This window comes from Anthonomus grandis, chromosome 13, assembly GCF_022605725.1.
Source record: "Anthonomus grandis grandis chromosome 13, icAntGran1.3, whole genome shotgun sequence".
In the NCBI taxonomy this organism is placed as follows: domain Eukaryota; kingdom Metazoa; phylum Arthropoda; class Insecta; order Coleoptera; family Curculionidae; genus Anthonomus; species Anthonomus grandis.
In genome coordinates this window covers 17,695,331-17,722,883 of record NC_065558.1, presented here as the reverse complement: position 1 = coordinate 17,722,883, position 27,553 = coordinate 17,695,331, and the positions used below count along the sequence as shown (strand labels likewise).

Below are 27,553 nucleotides of genomic sequence, written 5' to 3'. Positions count from 1 at the left end.
TTTATTTCATGGTATATTTTTATTGCTACATACATAACAATATATTTTTACATTACATATTTAACATTACTATAATTTTATTCAACGTTCATTTTCGTTAATTTATTCCAATAAAATACACAATATAAATAAAATTATTAAAAAATGGAATAACATGCCTGTCCGTACTTTCGTTTGGTCTTGGAAGAATCAGAAAAAGAAAGTAGATGGGAATTAGGCTACTTTTTGGTATAATTTAGGCAAGAAACCAAAATTAAAAAATGATATGTAGACTAGACATGGAATGCAACGTTTATAAAAGTCTTTACAGTTCAAATTGACCCTTCAGTAAAATCATATACACATTGACACATTAAAAATAATTGAGCACAAAGCAGATGCTAAAATAAATAAATAATAAGCAGAGATCTACAATACATAATATAAGAAAAAAATTAAATGGACAAAGTATATACGAAAATTTAAGAAATATGGGGGAGGCCATATTAATTAATACAAGTTTTTGGTTAAGCCATCTCCCATATGCCTCAACTAGGATAAAAATATACACTTATAATTTTACTCTAAATCTCACTGAGTTAAGATTATTTAATTAGCTAGAGATGAACTATATTTATTTGTTATGTAGTTATGATTTCTATTAATTACAAATTAATGTCTTACAGTTCAATTTTAAACAAAAAAAAGATTAACTAATTTGACCGTCTTTTATGAATTGAGGTCATAAGCTGTAGACTTTAGAATGTCATAAGTATAGTCATCAACATTTTAGTTTTTTGATTTTTATATCAGATCGCAGTCCAGTATTCTGCTAGTAGAAAATGTTGAACTAATTAAAGTAAATGTAAAATTATCAACCGCAAGGCATGGCTAATACTATTCTGTGGTATTTTCAAGCTAATAAATTAAAAGGTTTTTTTATTTATTCACTATGCTTGCATTCGCATTAAAGGCGTATATGATACATTTATTTCTTGTAATGTAAATAGACACAAAAACTTGAACAATTTTCAAACGCATGATAAAATATATATGATACAATAGATTTCATAAGCAAAGTGTATATGCAAGAACAAACTTTGTATATCACTACAGTTAATCGATAAGACGCGTTTCGGTCTAACAATATAAACGTATTTACCATCAAAAAGCTTAAGACCACAAAATAGTGAATTTTTAGTAATTTAGGCAAAAAAAAACAATAAACCATGGCCTTGCCATACTTCAACGCTAAAGTGAAAGACATTTCATGGCCAAATACTTAGTTTTTTCAAAATCTTTAAGACAAACCAAAAATCTACAACTTGCACCTCAGTATGTTTAGCTCAGACTAGAAAGAAACTCCTAGGCTTAACTATAATTTAGCCTTTAACAGCTTACCTGTTCAGCTACCCAGATAATCTCATTTTGTTCTTATTTACCTAAAAAATCGTGAACATTTTTAAAGAACATTTAAATCAATTCATAACCGATCGGGCAATCAGTTTTGAATAAATATCAACAGAACCAAGATGAAAAACCGTAACAAAGGTCATACGTGACTATCTGAGACAGGGGGGCCTGTGTAGCTGAAGGGCTGCGCGTTATCGACGAGATTGGCGCGCACCTTTGACGACGGTTGATGCGTCGTTGCGGGATCCATTTGGGCACCGGTTGGGCGCATGCCTCCTGCTTCTGCAGCGGCCGCCGCTTGGCGCATTTCTTCGACGGGCGCTCTATATAGAGAACAACCATTAGAATCTTAAATCAGATAACATCTTTATTGGCATTCAACATCTTTTTACACAGGTCTAGCCAACTCAGGTCTTGGTTGCGGTACTCAATGTATATACTTATCCATACTTTTATTTAAGTCATAAGTTAAAAAGAGAACGATACCGTTTCTCCCACTCCCCAAACCATACATTCTGTATAGTCCGATGTGACGTGTGCGTTATTTACAACGCAAAAATTTATTACCCTCTCAGCGACCAACGGAAGTGGGGAATGGGTGAAGGATTGTCGTTCTCTCTTTAGCTTAAGGTTTTTGCTTACGATTTTCACTCACATGTTCCTGCATGGCTATTTCTACCCAAGAATGCAATTTGCCAAAATTGCATATGTATAAATTTGGCGCGACTTTTATATTGGACATAAATAGTAGTAAATAAATATAAGGTAAATAAATACAGGGTGATTGATGGTTGATGGTACTTTAGACGTTTACGGAGAACGGAAAATTGATTTTTTTTTTGAAAATTTGGCATCATGGATTTTAGCTGGTGATCTAACGATTAAAATGTTTTTAGCGATACAGCGTTGCCGCTTATACCAAAAAATAGTAGCAACTTTGTTATTTTAAATGGAATACCCTGTATATTATTTTATTTTCCGATCCGCTATCACTTTATGATTGTTTTTGTATAAGTTGTTCCTATACCTAACTTCAGTGGTTTTCGAGAAAAAAAAATTTTTTTTTGACCAAAACATAGCTCCAAATAAATTTTTATTACTACGGCACTGGAACGCGCAGAAAATTGAAATTATAAACGTAATTTACGGAAGTGTTGTACATTAGTTTTCACTATAAAAATTTGTTCTACATTATACAGGGTTGCTCAAAATTAGTGATTTTACCGCTAGATACAAAAATTGTGATATGTGCATTATTTTAAATGGAACATGTTGTATATTATAACATTTTCTAAAAGGAAATCGAAATCCCTTTCTAACGAGGTCTCATGTTCCTATATCGTAAGTAGTTCGGTTTCTGAAATAAAAGCAATTTCAACCATCAATCACTGTGTATTTAATAGTCGATCGTGTTTAGTGTTTACGTGTAAAATAAATCAATTGGCTATTTTTTGTGCATCGAGTGTTTTAATTCACAGCTAACGAACAGCAAAAACGCTACATTGGTGTCAGGTGTGGGATGCCTAAATTCAACATCAGTCAACTGCACAGAGGTCAGCCAACTGTTAAAAAATAAATACTAGTGAACAAAGTTCGTGGATTTAAAAGTTGCTGAACTGAAAAGGGAGCTGGAGGAAAGGAAGAGATGGACTGCACTGAAATAGGACGAAAAATAAAGTGAACTTGCAGGAACGGCTTACGCATTACTTCGGAAAGGCGATGACTCACTTTGCCAGACAACTTTGTTTTTGCTAATGCAAAGATGCACGAAAATGCTGCCAACCTGGACGTAAAGTTGCAAGAAAATTTTGCAATACTGGAAGAAAATTGTGCCATACTAAGAGAGGCTTATGCCAGGTTAAAAGAAAAGATTTTGGAAAATAATGCCAATCTAAAAAGTGAATTTGGGGAAAATATAAGAGATAATTATGTCAGGTAGGAGGAAAACATTTTAGAAAATAAGATGGATTAAAAAGAAGAAATTCTGGAAAAATCTTATTCACTGAAAAAGGAGATTCTTTCATTGGTGGAGGACAGAATACAGAAAGTTCAAAACAGAATCGCAACATTGGAATCAACACTTTCGATAAGCTACCCCGTCAACCTTCAGCGGCACACACAGAGCTTGAAACGGCCGCAAACGATTAGTGATTCAAGGAGAAGGCGACTGCCCTTACGTTGGCCTTAAGAGGAAATACTGCTGCTATGCTGCAAAGAATGTCCCCCGAAGAACAAGAACTCTAGGACCACCTAGTGAGGCATTTGGAGATGCGAGATGCCAGTAACACTTAGAACATGTTCACACGTAGTTTAAAAATCGACGCCAAAAGTCAAGGGAGCCTTGCAAACATTTGAAGCTGATATTGCACGTTTGGTTCGCCTAGAATATCCAGATATCCCGGAAAGAATCATGGAACGTTTGGTAGTTCAAGTATTTCTGGATAGACTAAATGAGCCAGGCCTTACTACTAGCACATGCCCCTAAGCTAGTAGATGCATTACCACAGACTCTTGAATCGGAAGCTGCCAAGAACAACAACAAGAGTCAGGTTGGTATCCGGCAAGTGATTCTAGAAGGAACGACTTTGAGGTGAATTGGTCAAGTGGATCATTAGAAAGGTTTACAGAGGGCGTAGCAGGAATGGAAGTTGGCGTGCCGGAAATGTGTTAAAGTAGGGCTTATCAAAAAGACTGTGTCTAAAGGACTGCAAGCAGTGTCAGCGGCCAGGGGAGAAGAATTCTTAGTTGATAGGAACCACCATCGTCGATGATACGACAAAATGGGGATCTTATAACAGACCAAGAGAAAGATATCTAGATAGTCCTAAGCAGGATAAAGGAAGCCATCTTGGAAAGTAGTTGCCAAGTATTTTCCCAATGTCAAGTGATATGGGCACAACGGAATTCCCTAATTTTGGAAAATGGACTTTTGCGGCGGAAAATGGTTGACCACGACGGCAAAGAGGAAAGAAAGCAAATTGTTGTGCCTAAATATCGAATTTCTAAGTTGCTAGAGGAAATCCGTGCCGGTGTGTCAAGAAGATTCTGGGAAAATGAAGAGAAAGATTTTACTGGGTCAATAGCAAGGCAGAGGTGCAGGAAATGCCTTGTGCGTGCGGCAAGTAATGGGCCGCAGAGAAAGCAGAAGGCTTTGATGCGTCAGTACAACATGGGAAGTCGCTTTGAAACGATTGCTATTGACGTTGCCGGTGCGTTTCCCGAATCAGAAGCAGGGAATAATTACATCGTCGTGGTGACGGACTACTTCATCAAATGGGTTGAGGCGTACCCTCTACCAAACCAGGAAGCCTCTATCATGGCCGAATAAAAGAATGGATCTGCCCATTTGGTGTACCTTTGGAGTTACATTCAGACCAAGGACGAAATTTTAAATCCAGATTCTTCCAGAACATCTGTAAGATGCATGGAATCAAGAAAACGAGAACTACTATGTTACTTCCACAATTAGATGGCATGCTAAAACGAATGAATAGAACCATAAATCGATATTTGACCAAAGTAGTCTCTAGCCACCAAACAGACAGGGGTAGGTTTCTTTATTTGTTCCTACTGGCTTATCCATGAAAGTATGGTCGGAGCGACTTTTAAATCCGACATAAATAGTATTAAATAAATAGAGGTTAAAAACATTTCTAATCGTCTTAAGCGATCGTGTTTAGTGTGTACGTATAAAATAAATATGCCTTGAGCCGATGTTTTAAACCGCTGCGCTGGGTATAATCAGACTTACCGTAATGTGGGGCTACTTGCCCACCCCTGGGTAACTTGCACACCACGTGTATTTTTGTTTACTTTTTCTCTTAGGTTATGTTATTTTATGTTTAATCGCCGGCTTTCTGTTGTTACAGGTAAATAAAGTATAAAAATGGTTCGTACGTACAAAAAAACTCCGGGAGCAAGAAATTACCGGAATTACTCAGAGAACGCCTTGTGGTAGATGCAGTAAATGCGGGTATGTCGAGGAAATTAGCAGCCGAAACTTTCAAAGTAGAACGGACTACGTTAGGTCGAAGACTTCTTGGTGCACACTCCAAATCAGTTGGTCGTCCAAAGGTTTTAAGTGATCAAGAAGAGGCTCTCATTTCAAAGACATTGGGTGTTGTAGCAAATTGGGGATTTCCTCTCACAAAAGTTGATATTCGTGACGTAATAAAAAAATTCTTGGACAAACAAGGAAAAACTGTTCGAGTATTCAAAAATAACTTCCCTGGACCTGATTTCTTACAATTATTTATAAAAAGGAACTATTTAAGCGTTAGAATGGCTTCAAACATAAAGAGACCCAGAGCATCAGTGGATCGTAATGAAGTTTTAAATTTCTTTAATAATATTGACTTAGCATCTCGATCAGTGGAGAAAGGAGTCGCGGTTCCAAGGCTGTATCCCGAAAGAATAATTTCCGAACCTACTGGACAGATTGTGGAAAGGGGTAAGTCAAAATGTAGCAGAGAATCTCACATCAGGATTTAGAGCAACTGGTTTGCATCCTGCAAATCCCGACGAAGTTTTGAAACGCATTCCTGGTGGACTAGAAGATGCAGACATCGAACGAGTCTTAGACAACAGCTTGGTTGATTTGTTGAAAGAGCACCGTGGAACAGGGGTTGAGAAAAAACGCAAAAGGGGAAAAAAGTCGAACCTGGAAGTAATGCGTCTCGCACTGTTACAGACCCTAATATTTCTGAAAATCCTCTAACCGTTCCTGAGGAATTTCGAACTACAGCCGAAGAACCAGGATCCTCTTCATCTAGCGTTTTGCCATGCACTCAGCAACTCCCTACCAGGAAAAGCAAGATAGAAAGAAAGACTAATAACTCCCAGTGTGGTATCTGCAAGATTAATTGGAAAGACTACAGAGGCGTAATTAATTGGATACAATGTACGAAGTGTCGAGCTTGGATTTGTGGACTCTGTAATAAAGACAGCAAAGACTCTTATTTTGAATGCGAATGGTGTGAGGATTCGGAAGACAATGAATCTCCAGTCGATGACAGTGATGCCGACAAGGACTTCCTAGTTGACAATAATAATTAGCTAGATAAAGTTTGTTTATTTTTTAATAACTTCTTATTAATTAACTAAGCATTTATAGGTACAGAATTTGTTTTTAAGTTTCATATATTCTGACAATATATTATTTTTTCTTTAAAAATATTGATTTTTAATTGGTTGTAACGTAATTGGCCCTTGTTATAGGTTTTTTTTTCATATGATTAAGGGGTAACTTGCACACCCCACAAACAAATGGCTGCATTCTTCCAATTTTTATACCAGCCATGGGTAGCCCTTAAATAGGTCGGTAAAATGTAATTTTTGCAAAGTTGTAAAGTTACAATGTACGGGGGTACATTGGGAAATGTGCTGAAAACGTGTGCAAGTAGCCCCAGTTTACGGTAACTCAGAACGCTGTTATATAAGGCGACTTTAATTTTGGAGCTAAAAGGGATTGGATATGAGATATTGCTTGGCATAATTTAAAATGTTTTTTACAAAATACGTTGGTCACATGACATTTTATTTTGGAGCTGCTTTTCATCAAACCCGCAAATTACTAAAAAAGAAGTAGGAAATACATGCAATGTTTTACAACAGTCAACAACATGCACTAAAAAACTGCAAGTATTTCACGAAGAATATACTTAACTTAACAAATTACTGGGTAGGTCATCTCATATATATTTAGAAGGAAATTTGAATAGCTCCCCATAATACGTATCTAGATCTGCTCTTGTTTTGAGAGAATATTACTCTTCTGATTAACGATATTATTGTTCAAATCCCTTTCAGTTGATCATTACATTTTGACAGCATATTTGGATGCAAGTTATCAAGAAAAATATAGCGCCGAAACACGGAAGAATGACCAGCTTAGCTGCAGCCCTTATATACTTTTTCTAATTTAATTTTTTTATTAGTTTATTTATTTTTACATCGTTTAATTAGTGTTTGTATTAGTTACGTATCTATTGGAAAAATAAAATATATACTAAAAAATTCTCTTCTTTCCAATTTTATCTGTATATTTAGATATGAACTATATTCAGACATAAGGTTCAAAAGTCAAAAAAGAGGCGTTGCAATTTCTGTCCTCACTATATACATTAGCAAAAAGATGTTGCGCCAAAGCAGTTCGTCAGACCTAATCATAATATTTTAAAGAGTCCATTTCGGTGAAACAAGCAATGTTTAAAGTTCTAATTTTTTAAAGTTCCTACATACTTGAAGCATGAAACTATCCACAAAATTGTATGTTTTTAAAACATGTAGTTTAACCATGAATCTTTCGAAAAATACTTACATTTTAAACTCTTATCTTATTGGGGAGAAATTCTTATAATCATACAAAATCAACATCATTGTAGGCAATAAACTTAAACCACTTTTATAAAGACGCTAAAATCTTGTTAACTTTTTTATCAACCCTAACAATTACAATTGAAAATATACCCAGGATACTAAATTAATATAATATGAAGAACCAAGGTAATTTCATTCATTTAGCCCCATGTTATTAGAGAAACAAGTGTGTAGTATATAGTAATTTTACGCCTCTTAGGATAGCACCTCTTTTACGAAAAAATGCTCTCACCTGTAGATTTTTTATTTTAAGGGAAAATATGAACACATTAAAATGGTCTAGGGGACAAGGATAAAAAGGCGTTTTATTTTTAGATGAAAACATTTCTTTCCAAAATAGATTATGTTTATTATTTGTTGAACATCTTATCACCTTCACAATATGAAAGAGTTCTTATTTTAATTTTATTTTATTAAAGAAATAGCCTACACTCTTCAAGGCATATTTGAGTCCTCTAGATGCAAAAGCGGATAAATCCACTTTTTGTCATTTTGGCGCAAACCTATAATACTATTAAAGTTATCTACTATGCAGTATTTAAAAAGTTTCAAACTCGGTCATATCACGCTTAAAAATACCGTTTAAGCTCCTACTAAATTTCAAAACCAGATATATTTTAAGCTAAATGACATTCAAACAAAGGTAAATCCATTGCGCTGCAAATTCAGATATATCCCAACCGTGTCACTTCCCGTAAACGCACAAGCAAGTCAAAACCAGTTAAATCCATTTTGGCGGTTTAATACTGTTTACATTTCTTTTTTTTGCAGTCAGTTGTTCTGAAAATGTGATTGAAGTAGTACCTACGTATTTAGTGTGATTTGAAATTAGTAGTATTTAAGTGTTAATTACTGATTCACTTATTATTGTTATAAAGAAAACTCATAATGAGCGCTCCTGAGGAAAGAACACCCAGTAAAGCACGGAAGTCTTGAGACAGTGTAAAAACTGGAAAAGACATGCTGCTACCGAAAAGAGGTATGTTTCTTTTAAATGTGTATGATATTCGTTGCTAAGCTTACGTTTTTTGTTTCATAGATATTCAGCTACTGCTCCGCCAAGAATTCCTTTATGTTCTCACAACGCACCTTCATACAAGTGCTCCTTATCACCGAACATAAACTAGAATAGAAGGATCACTCTAAGCGCCGCCCAAAATGTTGCCTTTCTCACTCGCTTTCTGATGCTACTCTTTTTTGCTGCCCGGTGGCGACTGCGTTATACAGGGGCGTCTTCAATATTAGAACTATAATAGCGTTGTGCGGAAATTTTGTACTTTAAAAATGCCGGCGATATGTTGCGTAGATGGCTGCAGGAGTAAAAGGGGATATACATTTTTTTTTAAATAAAAATGGATTAGTTTACAGAAAAAAATACACGCTTTTCTTCAGTATTTCTTAAATATCTCGGAAAATTGAGATCCTACAAAAAAATTCAAAAAGTGTCAGCGATTTAGAATACATATTTTTTTTAAATCGTGATTTTAATCTAAAAAAATGCAAAATTTTTGGTAATATTCTGTTATTAGTGGTGGTTTTTAATAGTGAAAGCTATCCGATTTATTATTAGTTGCATTGCAATCATTTGAATGATATAAATTTTAGCCACTTATACCGTCTAACCATACTTAAAACTGCATTTTTTTCGTCATTAAGGGTGGTTTTTAAGGGTTTAAGTTTCAAAATATTGATGTGTATTATAATCCCCAATGTAAAACTATATTTATTTTGCATATTTATATGAATTCTAGGTTGTAAAACACCTATTTTCCTTTTATTTGAATTTTAGTGGTTTGTTCTTTCATCCCCTATTTAAAAAGCAAATAATTAGGCATTTAATAAGTTTTTTTTATTTAACTGCCTTTTTATATTTCACTGTTACCGAGTTCCATATGCTGAGTGTTGTTATCACATTATTATGTAAATTTTATTAAATATTTAAAAAATGGGTATATTAACGAAGTTATTATTAATTAAGTGTATGTAATATGAGGTAGGTAGTTTTTTGGTCAGTTGAGAAAAGACCGTGAAAGGAACGTAAAGCTAAGATTTAATTGTGTACATTCTAATAAACTTAATTTTAAAGCTATCTACCAAGTGTTTTTCTTACAGTTATTTGTTCAAAAGAGATACTTAATAATATTCTTTCAATTTCATTTTAACAATAATACAAAGTGCCTTTAATTTCAAAAAATTCCATATATTACACGCTGCCCGCCGCGATGTACGAAAATATTCCTTATTAAAAATGTTTCAAACACCCCCCGTATCGTAAAGGATTGCCGTCGAAACTAAATAATGATTTACGACCGCGTAAAAAAAGTCGGCACTGTTTAGAAGTCCCTACTTCAAACGGCCGCAAGAGAGTGAACCTACTGTCTTGTTCTTTATACTGTGTCCTTATTAACAAATGCTGATATTGCAACTTTCCATAAATCTTTCTTTGCTTCTCACAAAAAAACAATACAAGATTGTTTTATTATAAAGCACTGTACTATTAAGCAAGTTAAAAGACGAAGAGCTTTAAAAGATTTAAGAGCCCGAAAGGCGTCTTTCCACTATTTTATCCCTAAAAAACTTTCCAAGGAATGTGTATCTGTTTGTAAAAATACCTTTTTGCGGTCCCTAAATCTAGGACATAATAGAGTCAATGATGTAATAAATCGATTTTTAAAACAGGACAAATGCCTTTAGAATCCTGAGGTGGTGAGAGAGTCAAAGACAAAAATTTAAAAAAAAAAGAAATGATCATAAACTTTATTAAGTCTTTCCCTGTTATAGAAAGTCACTATTATCGAGGCAGAAGTGAAAGGCAGTACCTCGCTAGCAACTTTAATTTAGCATTAAAAAATGTGGAATCTTTATAATTCAAGTTTTGAAGACCACCGGAAGAATCTTTTTTTAGATCCCTATTTAATACCAAATTTAATTTGGGATTTAAGGCGCCTCAAACAGACGTCTGCTCACGCTGCTTGGAGTATAAATCCAAAATTTCAAATACGAAAGACCAACATGAAAAACAGAACCTTATTGCGCAGAGTAGGCTCCATAAATTAAAATCTAAAGCATTTTTCCAATTACTGCAAAAAGAGCATCCAGGGTTATTAAGAATGGCATACGATTGTGAAAAAAAATTAGTGCTACCGAAGATACCCGACTAACAAGCCTATTATAAACGCCAATTTTATTTATATAATTTTACTGTTGGCTCATCCCATTCGCAACTAACAAAACAGAATGTATTCTCTTATGCCTGGAAAGAAACTGACAAGTGGAAAGGTTCAAACGAGATCGGTTCCGCGGTCTTTGACAGACTTCAAAAACTAGACTTAACAGACATAACAGATCTGACACTTTGTTCTGATGGAAGCGGAGGACAAAATAAGAACCTAACAATGATCACCATGGTATCGGTTTGGTTTCAAGGTGCTCCAGATCACATTCAATCCGTAGAGTTAATATTCCCAGTGACGGGCCACTCATACATACCACCTGACCGGGTTTTCGCAAATATTGAGAAGAGCGTACGCAAGGAGTAGACCATTATTATTCCAGAGAAGTACCATGAAATATTTGAGGAATTTGGTACCGTGCGAATTCGGGGAACAGACTGAAAGGTTTTTGATTGGCAGGAACAAGTCAAACTTAACATAAAATCGACTTCGTCACATTTTAAAATAAATTCATGTAAACGTATATTATTTACAAAAAAACCAATCAGGAAATGTCATTGTTAAAGGAGAGTCATTTTATAGACACAGTATATGCAAAAAAGGAAAAACACTGATGACTGTTAATCCTTCTGAAATGAAGTTGTCCAAACTTAAAGCCAGAAAAAATTAAAAATGTTGACGAACTCCTCATCGGACACTTCGGCGCAAACTGGAAGGAAGAAGCAGGTATTTTAGGACTTCGGTAGTACAAAGATGTTGTGAACAGAGTTGGTAACTGCAGTTGGTAACTGGTTAACTGCAGAACAAGAAGAAATGGTCCAGGAAGAAGAAGTCCTGTGTGAGCCTCAAGAAGACGACAATAGATTTGTGTAATACATTTTAAGAAAACATTCCAACTAATATTATTATTTGATTTTTTGGAAAAATTTGTCAATTTGACACGTTTTTTTAATTAAGGATTATTTTTAAGTTTATCTTTGTTATTAAAAAAAAATAATAAAATTTTTTATTAAAGAAATAATGTCTCTCATTAAACACTACTTTAAAATTCAAAAACAGATAAATCCTGGCCTAAGTTTCAAAATCAGTTATATCCACAGCATTTTTTTAAATAAGTGTTTAAAATTAAGAAAAAAGTCATTATTTCTTTGCTATATTTTATTAGGAACCCATCACCTTTCGGTTGGTCCAATGTTAGGCCAATAATATTGTTATATATAATATATAATATGATATAATATGTATAAATGGCAGTTTTTTGCAATTATCTGTTTTATTACAAAGTGATATATCTGGTTTTGCATCTAGAGGACTCATTTGATAACGTGAAAAATGTATTCAGTATAATTTTCGCCAGTATAGTAAGAATACATTTTAATTACGCATGCAACATAATTAATATGAATAGGTAACATTTTACGAAGAGCACTATAGGAAGGTTGTGGCAGAGATTCGAAGATACTGGTGATGTGAGAGAAAGACATACTGCTCCAACACCACCTGTACATGATAGGTTTATTCGCATTCAGGCATTAGAAAACACCCATATTACTGCCAATCATTATGAACTGCGCTTCAAAATGTTTATGGCGTTAATGTCGCTGCTCAAATGTTTTTGGAACAAAAGCTACTTCAGTTTCTGGAGGATGTACCATCGGCTACAAGAAATGCAATGTGGTTTATGCACGATGATGCACCAGCGCATTTGAGCAGTTTACCTCGATAGTTTTTAACAGTAACATACGGAGATCGCTGAATTGCTCGAGGTGGACCTCACGTATGGCCTGCTCGATCCTCGGACTTAAACCACCTGGATTATTTCCTATGGAGACACCTCAAGTCATTAGTTTATACTACTGCAGTGGAAAATGTAGAAGATGTGAGAAATCGTAAAACGTAAGATGTGAGAGATCCTGGAATTTTTGAACGAGTTCGGGAGTTGATGAGGAAAAAATTGGATTCTTGCATCCGAGCGAGGTGTAGTCATTTTGAACAGTTCTTGTAGATTAAGAAATAATACACGTAATTTTTGGTAATAAATAATTGTTATTGTCAAAATTCTTTTTCGCCCCATACCTTAGAAATAAAACGTCCTATCAAAAATCACAAAAGGACAATATATCCTTAGAATAGTCGAAGGAATCAAGTTTGTTTTAATATGTGTAATTTATATATGAAAATTGTAAAAGATTACCGTTAATAAAATAAATAAATTAATGCCTAGATTTGTCATACTTTTAAGCTTGAATGTGGAGGGCATCGCATTATTTCGCATGTTTTACGTGAGATATCCCGTTATATGTGAAATAGTTTAATATACAATTCAAATCCTCTTAATTTGATATTATATGTTCCTTGACAATTAGTTATGTTTCTGAAAAATAAGCGTACTTCCATAAAGAATAGATTATTTCAGGGTACATTTTTTGTAGATTTCTTATCTTGATAATTTGTGAGTTGGTGAATATTACCGATTTGTTTGATAATTTCTTGACTGAAAAGTTACGTTCTTTAAAGGCACGATAATTTATCTCCAAAGCATCTAGCTTTGCATATTTCAAGGTATAAATTTCCTATTTGTTCTCTGGAGTAAGTTATGATTTTATAATATAACATTTAAATGAATGAACAATCAGTGACGCAACAGATAGGTATAATCTGAAGTAAAGTCATTATAATATTGAAAAGTTAGTAGACTTGTGGAGAAAAGACTTCCCCTACTAACTTTTCAATAGTAAGATAAGTATTAACTTACATAGCCTTGATCTATTCAAAACGGGATATACCAGGAAAGTTGCATACCATGTCACATTCAAGTAAGATTTGAAAATAAGAGTAATCGATTAAAGTGCAAAATTCACGGAATACACCATCTTTCGAAAATAAAACTTGTGTTCCTCGGGTTTCGTATGCTCCTATTCAGGTAGCCAATAACATCATTTAGTTTTAATAATTGAAATCTACCTAGTCATGCAGAACTAGCACAAAAAGCAAGCAAAAGCTAACTACAAGTACCACTTGTCAAATAATATATGAAAACTAATTAATTCAAATGTTAAAATAACATCAGTTTCATGCTAACATTTGACAAGCAATAAAGAAAAGAGGATCCCTACGCTGAACAGGTTGTTAGTGTTGCCTTAAGTGGCCCCATTTTATGTGGGACGCCACACATCAGGATCTTCCATTAGAGTAGCGCGTTGATGGTCCGTATGGTGCCCCATACCACCGCCTTGGGGCGAAGTGGTCATTTGAGGCGAGGCTACTGCTGCCATGTCTTCCCTTGACGCCCTTTGAAATTGTTTTTGTTTTACAGTTTTAATTGAAGCCTTTTTATTTTAGTTTTAGGAGGAATAAATTGTAAATAATTTAGGTTTAAAACTGAAAATAGGAGCAGTTCTTTTTTAAATACCTAGAAGCAAAATTTACAATATGTCTGCTTAAACATAATTAATCATCACAGAATTGAATCCCAAGCAGAGATGCAATACCCAAAAACACTATTTATTTTTTATCAAAAAATTTGTAGTCACCTATCTCTGTAAAATAATTCCATAAACAAAATGCAGCTAGTTTACAAGCTGATTTTTAGCACAGGTTAGCCCAAAAACAGAAAAACCCCATTACAAACTTACTTCTTTCCTAGAGCCATCATTCCATACACAATCCCTGTGGCAAAAATCAATCCACTTCCAAAAAATGTTGAAAATCCAAAGTCAAAGGCTGGTGCTGGGATTGCCATACTACAAACAATCAGAAATAAACTCCTGGTGTAAATAAATAAAAATTCTTACTCACATTACATATGCCGCTGCACGATTCCAATATGGTCTTCTATCAATCATATCACTCAACCTTTGCACATGATCAATGAACATGCAGCAACATGGAGCTTCCACACATAACAACAGGAAACCAGCTAACATTTGGAAAATTCCCGCCAACAGGGGATAAACAGACACAGATAATACAATTCCAATACAGTTCCAGGCTCCCAAAAATATGGCAACTAAAAATAATAATAATAATAATAATAATAATAATAATAATAATAGTATCCTTTTATTGTCAAACAAATCATACGCAATATGGTGTCGTAACAAGAATATTTAAATAAAACATATAAGTATTCAAACAAAAAACTACCAGTTGAAAAATAATGTGATGAAAAATAAACAACAATTAAAAAGATACATGTGTGATAACTAAGTAAAAGTAAAGGGGTAGTAACGTCTGTCTAGTAACAAATCTATCACTAGATTAGCAGCAGACATTAGTAATGTTAACCGCTTAGTCAGAAGAACGCAAGGTCAATGCCAGCTCCTTGCCGTAAAATTTACATGTAAGTGGTTCAGCGATAAAATATTCATTACCAAACAATCTCGCGCTATTTGAAAAAACCCGGGCAGAAGTCGAGAAAAAGTCTTCTTGGACATTCAATGGATCAGGGTTCATTAGTGTTGTCGGTAACCGAAAACGCATTACTAGTGTAACTGACCTAAGTGAGTTTTCCAATGTCGAAAGATGTGAAGATCCTAGGAATGGGAGTGACTATTGAATATTCGACTAATTAAGAGGTAATTTCTTTTCTTATGTGATGCTTTATCTTATTCTATGCCTCTCTTTTGAGAATTTTCTTTTTTTTTTTTTCTTTTTAAGATTATTCCATTTTGATAATGTCTTGTACCGAAAGGCTATAAATAAGAATCTATAATTTGTTTTTATCTATGTTTTTTTTTAATTATATTTTTTTATCATGTTAATCTAGGCTCTTATGCCTACTCATATAAGGGATTACATATAAGGGATAACATATTAAATCTTGGTATTAAATGAAAATTTTATATTGCTGGTAAAGTCCAGTGCAACGATATATTAGAATGGTCACCCGTCAAAACACCAGCATTTTACTTGTCAAACAATGTAAATAGAAGGTGGATGACATTGTTTGGCAGGTGGAATGCTGGTGTTTTGACGGGTGACCATTCTAATATATCGTTGCATTGGACTTTTTTTTATAAGTATAGGTATAATATTACGATCCTATTATTATATTATTGTTCTCTTTCCTCCATTAAATACTTGCCGAAGCATATATATATTTATTTTAGGGCAAAACAAGACTAATTTCATGGTAGAATATTTTTATTCTATTTTGTTTTACATGGATCAATCTAAATTTAACATAATTGGTCTTACAGAAACGTGGCTGTCTGAAAGTAATTTTTTCTCAGAACTATGAAATACCTGGCGTTTAATACGTTTTTCAGAAAAGATAAAGATGGAAGAGGAGGTGGAGTGGCTATTTACATAAATAAAAATATTCACTTTAAGTTTCATTGTTAATTCTAAAACATACCTCATTATATGTATCTATCGTCCAGCTTCATCTAATTCTCAATAATTCATGAATAAACTATAAGATTTGTTAGCACTAAATAATTTAGATGTTCATAATTTCATTATTGTGGGTGATTTTAATATAAATATCTTACAAAACACGCCTAAAAAAATCAATCTTGCAAATATAGCCGAGAATTTTAATTTAACACAAATTGTAACAGATAAAACTCGAATAAATATCCAGGCGAATTCTCAAACCCTAATTGACGTAATATTTACAAATTTGGGTAATTTCGTGACGTCTAAATCATCAGAAGCTGTATCTGACCGTAACTTAATTTTTGCTAGTTTCAATATCCCTAATGAACATAATTTAAAAAAATCGATATCGTACAGATATTATAAAAATATAAACCCAATAGACTTTGAAACCGATGCTCTGAATATACCCTGGCACGAAATTTATTCAATTAGCGTAGATAAACTGGCTATGTTTAATTCCTGTATTACCAACCTGCTTAAAAAACATGCAAACATGAAAAACAGACAATATAAAATTCCTAATAAAACTCCGGTATAAAGCAAGGCATGATTACAACTGAAAATAAGTTAAATTACTATAAATCACTGTGAAATTTTACAAAACATGCGATAATAAAAGAAAAAGTGAGTTACTTTAAGCAAATATCACGAAAAACTAGCAAAGAATTTTGGGCTACAGCGAAAAAATTAAAAATTTTAAACCAACGTTAAACTCCTGACATTCCACAATTTCTGCAAGACCCCGAAAAGCTGAAGACATATTTTATAACCCCAAATAGTAGGTATAGGCACAGCAGCACCTTTAAATAAAATGAATGATTTTAACTCAAATGTACATAGAAATATCACACCAAATATAGAAAATTTTTTATTTAGTTTAATAGATAAACAAACAGTAATTAACATAGTAAAACAAATAAAGATAATTGCTGTTGGTGAAGATAATATATTAATCAGGAACCTAAATATTTGCCTCCCTTACTGTAAAATGGACTAATAAACATAATAAATTTATGTATTTCCAAATATATAGAAAAAGGCTAATATTAAACCTCTAACAAAGGAGGAAAAAACCTCAGGTCAATAAGCATTTTGCCAGTTGTGGCCAAGATAATGGAAAAAATTCTTATATAACTAAAGGGTTAATTTTATTGAAAAACATCAGCTGATTCCGGAATGTCAATCTGGCTTTAGAAAGGGTTTCAGCACAAGTTCATGTCTTGTTAAAATAACTGATGACATAAGATGCAATGAAGAAAAAAAAAAACTTAACGTGCTGCCTTAGATTACTGGATTTTAGTAAGGATACCTTGGAACCTTAGAACATTGAAAGGCTAGAATTACTACACAACAACTTATTTGAGTTCAGCATGTGCACAGGAGCAATGGGGGTGCTTTGTTTACAAACATATTCATCGATTCTCTGTTGTCAAGTTTACACGCATTTTCAAAAGAGGAAATTTTCAGCTATATATCAACACACATCATAATGTTAATTTAACTTATTGATGTTAAATTTTAAACTAAAAAAAAAGAAAAAAAGATATATATGTTATTCTAAGCTCAGAAATAACATCTTCGAAGCAAAGAAAAATATTAACATTCTTATGCCTAAAACCGCTTCTAAAAAATTTGAAATGGCAACACCGCAGGCAAAAGCTGATGTTATCTTGTGAAATGTCATCTTGACAAACGGCTTTGTGTTTAGATTCGGCATTTGTGAAGTTCTGTGATTTTTCTTTAGTTTTTGATAGAAGGTTGAGTCTTTTCAGAGTTTTTGTGAATTGTTACGATAGTAAAAACTTGTGCGGTTTGTGCCGCACCATGGAAAAAAGGTGATTTAAGCCGATTTTTTCACAAGTAAATACCGATATTATCATAACCATTACATCAAAGGACAACTGTCGTCATAAACTTAGAATAATAAAAACTTATTAAAAAATGTATAATAAATATAAAATATTTAATTTAAAAAAAATGCTTTTTATTAGATACGTATATAAGTACCTTTACTCTAATGAAGTACGTTAAAAAAACGCAAACGAGGTCATAAACGGTCATATTTTTTATAATTTAAGCCATACTCTATTAATAATAAATATTTATAATATAAATATTTTTTGACGACGTCACTGGTAAAGATTACTTTTACTTGTGTCGGTGGAATCAACAATGCGCTCTAGCGGTGTTGCGATGTTGTTGCATCTTCCTCTAGTATACGTTAGCTACATTCATTTAACTTTGAATTTGACTGCTTTATAGAGTATCTAATATTTTATGAAAAAAAATGCTTCATATTTTATTGAAGAACAATAATATTGTTTTGCGCCTGTCAAAATAAGTGACAAATTTTTATGATATTATAAAGTGTGTTTTTTTGCCATTTCTACATAAGCATTTGGCATCATTGCATCAGAGATGTTTCAAGCAAACAAACTGCCCATAGTTCCATGGCAATGCTAATTCTAGCCTTTCAATGTTCTAAGGATCTTTCAATGTTAAAAGAGTCCGTAAAATACTATGAAATTCTACAATATGCTGACGACTCACAGCTGTATTTAAATTTAAATTTTAAAAATGATCAACAATCAGAATTAGAATTCAACTCAGATTAAGAAAATATTTCTTTCTATGCTCAAGAACACAACTTAGTAATGAATGCCTCTAAATCACAAGTAATAATATGTCATTCAAACTATCAGCTTGAAAAATCCAAAATTATTATTAAAATTCAAAATAAAGAAATACCAGTCACCTATGAAGTCAAGAATTTGGGACTTTTAATGGATAGTCAATTAAAATTTGATAACCATATAAATAAAAAGTTAACCGCGGCCTTTTTAAGATTAAAAAATATTTCTCATTTAAAACAATATCTTCATTCCAAGGTGAAATATCTGCTCTGTAAATCTCTTATTATTTCCCCTTTTTGACTATGCAGATGTCGTGTACACCGAATCTATTTCTAAAGTTTATTGTAAAAAATTCAAAAGCTAAAAAACTCATGCATGAGGTTTGCGTTCTCAATCCCATATAGAAATCATATATCACCCTATGTTAAGGAAAATTCAATTCTAAACATGGCTAATAGACGAAAATATCACACATATCTATTTGTATATAATACTACTAAAACCAAAAAACCGTCTTATATTTTTAATAAATTTACGACATTCTTCCATAATCATCACTGAAACGCTGAAATATTTCAAATCCTATACCATCGAAGAGCAAATTTTAAGAAATCATTTACTTATAATACAAATCTATAAACGAAAATAAATAGGGAAAAAAAATAAATACGGTAGAGTCTACAGCAATGCGAATTTTAGACGCTTTAGAAATGTATGCAATAATACTGACTGGACATTGGTGTATCATTCTCTTGTTCCTCTTAACCACTTTAACATTGTTTTGAGTACTTTCAATAAGAATTTTCCCATGAAAATGATAAAAATAAAGCCTAAGAAATCATTACACATGGTCTTAAAACCTCATCAACTAATTTAAGATTTCTACACACTTAATGAAATTGAAAATATACCACTAATCCCTGGTTTCATACTTATTTTAATACATACAGGATTTATAAGTTAACAATATGAAATGCTAAGCAACTTTATTATGAAAATAGAGTCCATAAAGCACCTAATGAAGCAAATGAAAACTGGAGTATTATTAATGAAGGAAGGAATTACCCCTTTCTCAATGCAGATAATTTGAATCTGTTCTATTGCTCAGTAGCAGCAAGACTCAAAAATCAAATAAGTCCTCAAATAATTGTGTACTTATAATATCTCTATACAACAATCGTTTTATTTGATAAATACTGATCTATATAAAATCAAGAAACTGTTGAATGAAATAAAAAAACATCTGGGATTGATGGACTGTACACCAGTTTTAGAGACTTTAACTGACCAAGCTATGGGCTCAATGATCCATCCTATAAATGTTTCTTGTAATACTGCAATTTTTCCAAGTAATCTGAAGGTTTCCCTTATGCCACCTCTCTTTAAAGGTGGCAAACCAAATGACCCCATAAATTACAGACCAATTTTACTCTTGCCCTGTCTGTCTAATGTTATTAGGAAACTGGTTAAAGTAAGAATTGTAGCTTTCCTAACTAAAAATAGAATATTAATTGAATGTCAATTTGGTTTGAGAGCGCATTAGAGAGTGATGCAATGTTTTCATTCCTGGTGAGATTATATTTGAGCTTAAATGATGGTCAGTTTTCTGCAGTGGTATTCTGTGACTTCTCTAAAGCTTTTAACTGTGTCAAAACTGCTTTTGAATGGTCTCAATCTTTTTTTGTCAGACAAAAAACAGACTGTTCATTCAAATGGCACTTTGTCTGAACTTTGTGTAGTGTGCCATGGAGTTCCTCAGGGTTCAGTTATTGGTCCCATTTCATTTCTATTATATATAATTGACCTGCCGTCTCTCCAGATAAGAGTATACTTCACTATTTTTACAGATAACACCACCATCTTATGGGCAGACAATAATAAAAGCACATTAACAAGAACAATTTCTGAAGATTTATTAACAGTAGTGTGATGCTAATCTGTTGTATTTAAATATAGATAAGACTAAAATGTTAAGTTTTATGTTTAGACCAGTTAATGATTCACAACAAAGAATTGGAATTGAATAATTTTAACAAATTTCTTGGAATTGTTCTTGATGATAAACCAAAGTTTTCTAACCATATATCAGCATTGAGGCAAAAACTGGCTAGAGGATGTTATGCTGTTAGAGTGTAGTAGTGTACATTTGAAAAGTCAAATTTATATGAGCAAACCAGGAAACCTAGGCGAACTTAAAGAACGTCTTAGGCAAGAAATCCGACAAATATTTCCAGAAGTGTTAGAAAATGTCAGAAACGAATTTTATTACCGTCTTGGGCTTTGCCAATAAGTAAATAGTGCTCATTTTGAGCATGTTATACATTAAACGCAACTTTTAATAATTTAATGGTCTTTATTTTTTTTTCGAGAAAAAGGGCTCTTTTCAATGAGAGTTTAAGAAAAGTGGCTTTCCATTTGAAAAAAAAAAGTTTGGGTTAATTTGGACTCTCTCTGTAGGTGAAAAAATACAAAAACTATCTTGAAATGTGAAAAAAAATAAACAAAAATCGACAGGCCTCAGAAATTTTGCGAGATAAAATTTGATTAGTTTTCACTGAATTTATTCCAGTGAAAGTCACCACACTGTATAAAAAATATAGATCATATCTTGAAAATAATGGCTCCTCAAAACATTATAATACCAGACAAAACTACAATATCCCAACATGGAATTCCCTTATATACTTGAGCATAAAATTTTTTAACCAACTTCTATATTGCATAATAGCCTCTAAAAGTCATCCTCGCCTTAAAAATTCCTTAACAGAACTTCTTATAAGCAAGTATTTTTACAGCCTAACAGAGTTTTTTTGAAGATAATTGGAAATAGGCCAATAGGATATAATTAGTTTTTAGTAAAGATGTAAAGGTTAGAATTGGTGGTGTATTTCTTTTTTAATTATGTGTTAGAAATATGTTGATTTATATTCCTATTTTATATTATAAGAAGCTTTATCAACAAATACCATGTATTTATGATAATAAAGCATGTTTTGAATTTTAGATTTATTGTTACAACCAATGAGGAGCTAAGTGTTGAAGTGAGTCTCCATCTTTTTGATAGCTTAGTTTTGCCAATCTTGAAATATATCCATTATTTGGTACCCTTGTACAGTATCTGGGTGGCAATCATTGAATGCCTTCAGAGGGGGTTTGTGAAGTGAATAAATTTTTGGAAATTTGGTATATATCCCCAGAGAGGTTGTGGTAATGATCATTTGTTGCAGGTTTTTGATAGACTGTCTCTAAGTAAGAGAAGAATTAGAAAATTTTTGGGCACTTTATTCAAAATACAGAAAAACAAAATAGATTGTCCTTTGATTTTTAGTAAGTTACCTTTTGTTTTAAACAAAATTAACACTGTCATCCCTGGTATTTCTGCAATATTATGAGCATTGTGTATTTTTTTCAATTAAATATTTCAGTACTTTTCATGGTATGTTATGTTAATATCTATAAGTTGCCTTGTAGCTGTTGATACTTGTAACAAATAGTATCAAGTGGGGTAATTGTAAAAGGCGTGTTTGTCAAATAGCCGCGGGCTTTAAAATGTAGATGGTGCTTCTGCAGCAATGTTTTAACCTTGGGCTATAATGTACATGATCAGGTTGCATTTGTATTTCGTGGGATGAGGTTTTAACGCACGTGTTTTTGAAATGTGTCGAAAAAACTAAAAGTCGTTTTATAAACGTTGAATGTTTTTGTAAAAATTTTGAGTGTGTATTGATTAATACTAAATAGGTTTAAAAGGTAAGTTAGCCATCTTAGTATCTGACTAGCAACAATTGTGTCTTTTTGACAAAAGGGTTTTTGTATATTTTTGATAATTTACAATTACCCCAAAAAAAATTTTGTTATGGGGAAATTGTAAAAATAGATTCAGGGTAATTGTAAATAACAGTTTTTTTCTCACAAATGCCTCGCAAATATACGGAGAAGCGCCAGGGACCTCAATATAGCAGAGAAGATCTAAGAAGAGCTGTGGAGGATGTTCTCAATAAAAACAAGACATATCAACAAGCTGAAAACTTTTACGGTGTTCCCAAATCCTGTATTTTTCATCGAATTAAAGGACGCAATATCTTTGTAGATAAAATAGGTGCTGGGCGTCCATCAGTGTTGTCAAAAGAAGAAGAAGAAAAGTTGGTACAGTGTATTAAAGCTCGTGCTAGGATGGGTTATCCCTGTGACAAAGAAGAAATTAAGAATATTGTGGCTCAATATGTCGAGATTTCTCAAATTAAAAATCCCTTTAAAGATGGTATACCCAGAGACGATTGGTACTATGGGTTTTTAAAACGGAATCCCTCAATTTCATTTAAAAAACCCGAACTACTAGAAAAATCAAGAAAAGGCGTCAGAGACCCTGAAGTTGTACGATTTTTATAATGAACTTTCGCAGCTTGTTAAGGATTATAATTTGGAAGAAAAACCATCATTTAATTTTAACACAGATGAAAGTGGATTTGGTACCGATCCACACAAACTAAAGGCATTAGGAGAAAAAGAAAAATGTAAGTTTCCTTAATTTTTAACTAAAATTGTATTACCTTCCTTTTTGGTTTTAGCTTTAGTATGTGTCACAGGAGGATCAGGCAGAGAATCCATTTCAGTGTTGGCAACAATTTGTGCAGATGGTTCGTATTTGCCCTCCTATATACTATTTAAAGGAGCAGCAGTTCAACCAAGATGGATTTCAGAAAAAGCTTACCCAGGGACCCTATACACTACTTCATCTAATGGTTGGATGGAGGAACCCCAGTTTTTTGAATGGTTTTCTACAGCTTTTGTGTAAGAGGTTCAGAATAAAAGAAGGACATGGGGAACACCAAATCAAACAGCTCTTTTAATGTATGATGGGCATAGTTCTCATATAAGCTGTCGTATTGTAAATGCGGCACTTGATAACAACATTCAAGTTTACAAATTTCCGAGTCATTTGACTGATAAGATCCAACCATTGGATAAATGTGTCTTTACGGTCCAGAGAAAACGACTTGGACAAAAAAATTAATAACCTTCACGAAAAAACAAATTGGTAAAGGTAACATAAGGTTATCAAAATCCCAATTTGTTGAGTTATTAGGAGAGGTTTGGAGAGATTCTATGAAACATGGTAACATTGTTAAAGGTTTTATTTCTACTGGCACATTTCCAGTTGATTCAACAAAATTTCCTGAGGCAGATTTTAATCCTGTTTTGTTAAGAAGGTATAAAGAAAATCAGCTAAAATCTAAAAACTCATCCACACCATGCCCTAGCCCTACACAATTTACAGAAAATATTGAAGAGCAATCTCCGAGGCAATGTCCTATTGAAAATCTTAAAATATTAATTGTAAATCCAAGCCAATACTACCTTAGAAAACAGCACACTTGATATAAATTTGGAAAAAAACGTTTCTAGAATCTCTGGTCCTGAACTTGCTATTCCTTCGACCTCTACCCATAAAACTTTATTTACAAGTTTACAAATTTATGCTAAAAGCTTCCTAATCCTAGAATTTATAATACAAGTATTTATTTGGTTATACAGGACAAAAACAGAATACAGAATCGATTTTGATTGTACATAGAAGCATATTTTATATAAACAAGACAAAACCAAATAATTTTAAATATTAAAATGAATCGTTAAAATACTCTTCAATGCTGTAGTAAGCTTTTGGTAAGATTAATTTCTTTAGTTCTCTCCTAAACTTTTTAAGGTCTGTAACAGTCCTAATCGAAAAAGGAACATGATTAAATATTTTACGACTAATAAATATAAGAGAATTTCTCGTAAGTGAGGAGGTGGGGATTGGAAGAGATAAGTTGCCCACTTGACGAGTATTATGACTGGTACAGGATGGTGGACTTACGGACTTATGTATGAGTGTTGCAGTTTCCAATATAAAGAGTGAGAAAACTGTTAAAATTCTTTCAGCTACAAAAAGAGGTTTACAAGAGACTCTCAGACCAACACCACACAGATACCTTAATGCTTTTTTCTGAATAGTAAAAATCATGTTAAGGAGTCCCTTGGAGCACAATCCCCAAAATGGCAACCCATAACGGATATGAGAGTCTATTAAGGCGAAATAAACTGAACGAGCAAACAACCCCCCCAGCTCATGCCTGGCAACCCTGACTGCAAAACAACCAGAAGAAAGTTTAGCAGCGAGGCCCAAAACGTGGTTGTCAAACCTCAAACTCTCATCAATGAAGAGGCCGAGAAATCGACAATAATCCCTACCATGTAGTGGGCTCTGTTCATCAAACAAAAAACCCTCTACATTACACTTAAAGCCCAGAACAAAAGTCTTATCAACATTGAATACAAGCTGATTGCAGATGCACCACTCTTTAATTTTGTGAAGGTCCTCTACTATGAGAGATCTGACTACTTTTTGATCTTTGTTATGCCACAGAATTGTAGTATCATCGGCAAACTGAACCATCAGTCCATGCAGTGATAGAGAGCTTAAGTCATTAACGTATAATAAAAACAAAATAGGACCCAACACTGACCCTTGAGGTACACCACATTTAAGATGTGCTCCAATTAAAACCCCAATAAAATAATAGATATTTTCTGTCAAGCAATGAATACCAGCTACGAAAAATTAGAGGTTGTTAAAAGAAGAATTAATCCAGTACCAAGATTAAAATCTGTAAAATACAGTGAAATACTTACTAATGAAAAAGTCGTGGAAAAAATGAAAATTATTGAAGCTCAAAGAAGGGAAAAAGAAGTCAAGAAAAATAAGAATAAAGAAAATAAAGATTTAAAAAGAAACAGAAGAAACAAAAAAAGACAGGGAAAAAGAAAAATCCAATTGAAACTGATTCAGACAATGAAGACCTTGATGAAAACAATACAAATTATAGCTCAGATAATGAATCAGATGATTCTGAATTTCTGGAATCTTGCATAAAGGAAAATTTGAAAGAAGTAGATTATGAACAGCCAGAATGGAACAAACTTAAACCCGGCATGTTTTTAGTGGTAGACTTTTTGAGGGGCCCAAGGAAAACAAACCATTATCAATATGTAGTATGCATTGAACAAGTATCTATAGATGAGGGGGAAATCTATGTCAATTGTTTTGGAAGAGAAAATAAATATTCTAATGTTTTTGCTGCTTGAGAAGAACCAACTACAGAGATTGAGTTCAGCTCAATAGTAGCAATTTTACCAGTCCCCAAAATTAAGTTGGAAAAAAGAAAATTGCTGTATATTTTTTCTGGCTATGTTAGTGTATTTGAAAAATAGACCATAATTGGGCAAAAACTGAGTTAACTAGAGTTAAGTTTTTTATTTTTCTTTATGTTTTTTTAAGAAGTGGCTTTGTAGGCATCTTTTCTTTAATAAAAACTACTTTCAAATGTTTAGTATTATTTAATGGTGTATTTGTAAACGTTGCACATGGGGTAATTGTAAATGGCAGATCTTGATATAAAACTACCATAATATTAGTCAATGAAAAGTTATATTGGCCCATTTGTTTACAATTTGTTTTGAAATATTATCACCCATATTTAGACTAAAATTAATTTACATTTACCCCAAATATCAGGGGAAATTGTAAATAGCACCGGGTAATGTAAATGAACCATAATTCCATAAAACAGCAAAAAACTTGATGGAAACCATCTTAGATCAAAAGTAAAGACTCTAAGGAAGGCTATAATATATCCTATGATTTTCAAATTATTTACAAATATATTTAAAAATATTGATATTTATAAAAATTACATATTTCATTTTCAATTACCCCACTTGACACTAAATAAATAAATTTTTTCTTTTGCTTGTAGTATGATCTATTTTTATATGATGTAAACTTAAGCTACATAAAGTATAAAGTTTTTATATTTTTTTTTTAAGTTTATCTGTTTTGTATAATTACTCCTTGACCTGTCAAACATAAGTTGTCTTATTATTAGGAATTTCTTGTTAGACAATGTTTGGTAAATAAAGCAAGATTAAGAACTTTTTATTAAGACAAAGACCTTAAAGCTTTGTTTAAGATGTGTAATATCTTATCTGGGATGTTACAAAGATTGCAAAAATTCTATTATCTGGCAGCTAGTAAATATATAAAAATAACTAAATTGTTTAAGATTATACAATATGAACCTGCTATAATAGTGCTATTAAGCTACAGAAAGAAACTGCTTGGAAGTTTTTTTTGAAAAACCATCTTTTTGTCAGGAGGAAGGACATACCTATATGTTTTTTAGGTAAATGTAAGGATAATCATAATTAAACAAAATAACGATGAAGATAAGAATCTTTAATAAAACTACAACAGTACTTACAAAATCCACCCACTGTTCCAAGAATTCTGCCCCCATATTTGAGATACCAAGGGACCTCATCTTTTTCTACCAAATCTTGATTTGGACGCGCCATCAAGGCCGCGATTTTGTCTTGCAACGACTGAAAACGATAGTTTGTCATGTTTATTATATTGGTTTAATAGGTATTCTTACCATTTTTCCGCGAAATTTGGGGGAGAGCCAACCTCCGACAAACAAAACAGGAAAAAATTGCAAACGTGAAACGTCAAAATAAAATTGATTTTTATTAGATCAAATGCCAACTGTC

The 27,553-nt window shown here is 32.8% G+C and overlaps 1 protein-coding gene across 2 annotated transcripts; it reads right to left on the bottom strand.

Annotated features, from left to right (window-relative positions):
- LOC126743725 (calcium channel flower) lies at nucleotides 1-27,553 on the bottom strand. Of its 2 annotated transcripts, none has more exons than XM_050450940.1 (6): nucleotides 27,439-27,553; nucleotides 27,265-27,385; nucleotides 14,742-14,952; nucleotides 14,579-14,686; nucleotides 1,538-1,715; nucleotides 1-1,421 (listed from the first exon to the last, which is right to left on the bottom strand). In XM_050450940.1, the coding sequence occupies exons 1-6, from the start codon at nucleotides 27,439-27,441 to the stop codon at nucleotides 1,389-1,391; spliced, it is 654 nt and encodes a 217-aa protein (XP_050306897.1). In that variant the 5' UTR covers nucleotides 27,442-27,553; the 3' UTR covers nucleotides 1-1,388. The 2 variants fall into 2 exon arrangements, with proteins under 2 accessions (XP_050306897.1, XP_050306898.1); XM_050450941.1 differs by lacking the exon at nucleotides 1-1,421 and adding an exon at nucleotides 14,060-14,234 and having other exon boundaries at nucleotides 1,567-1,715.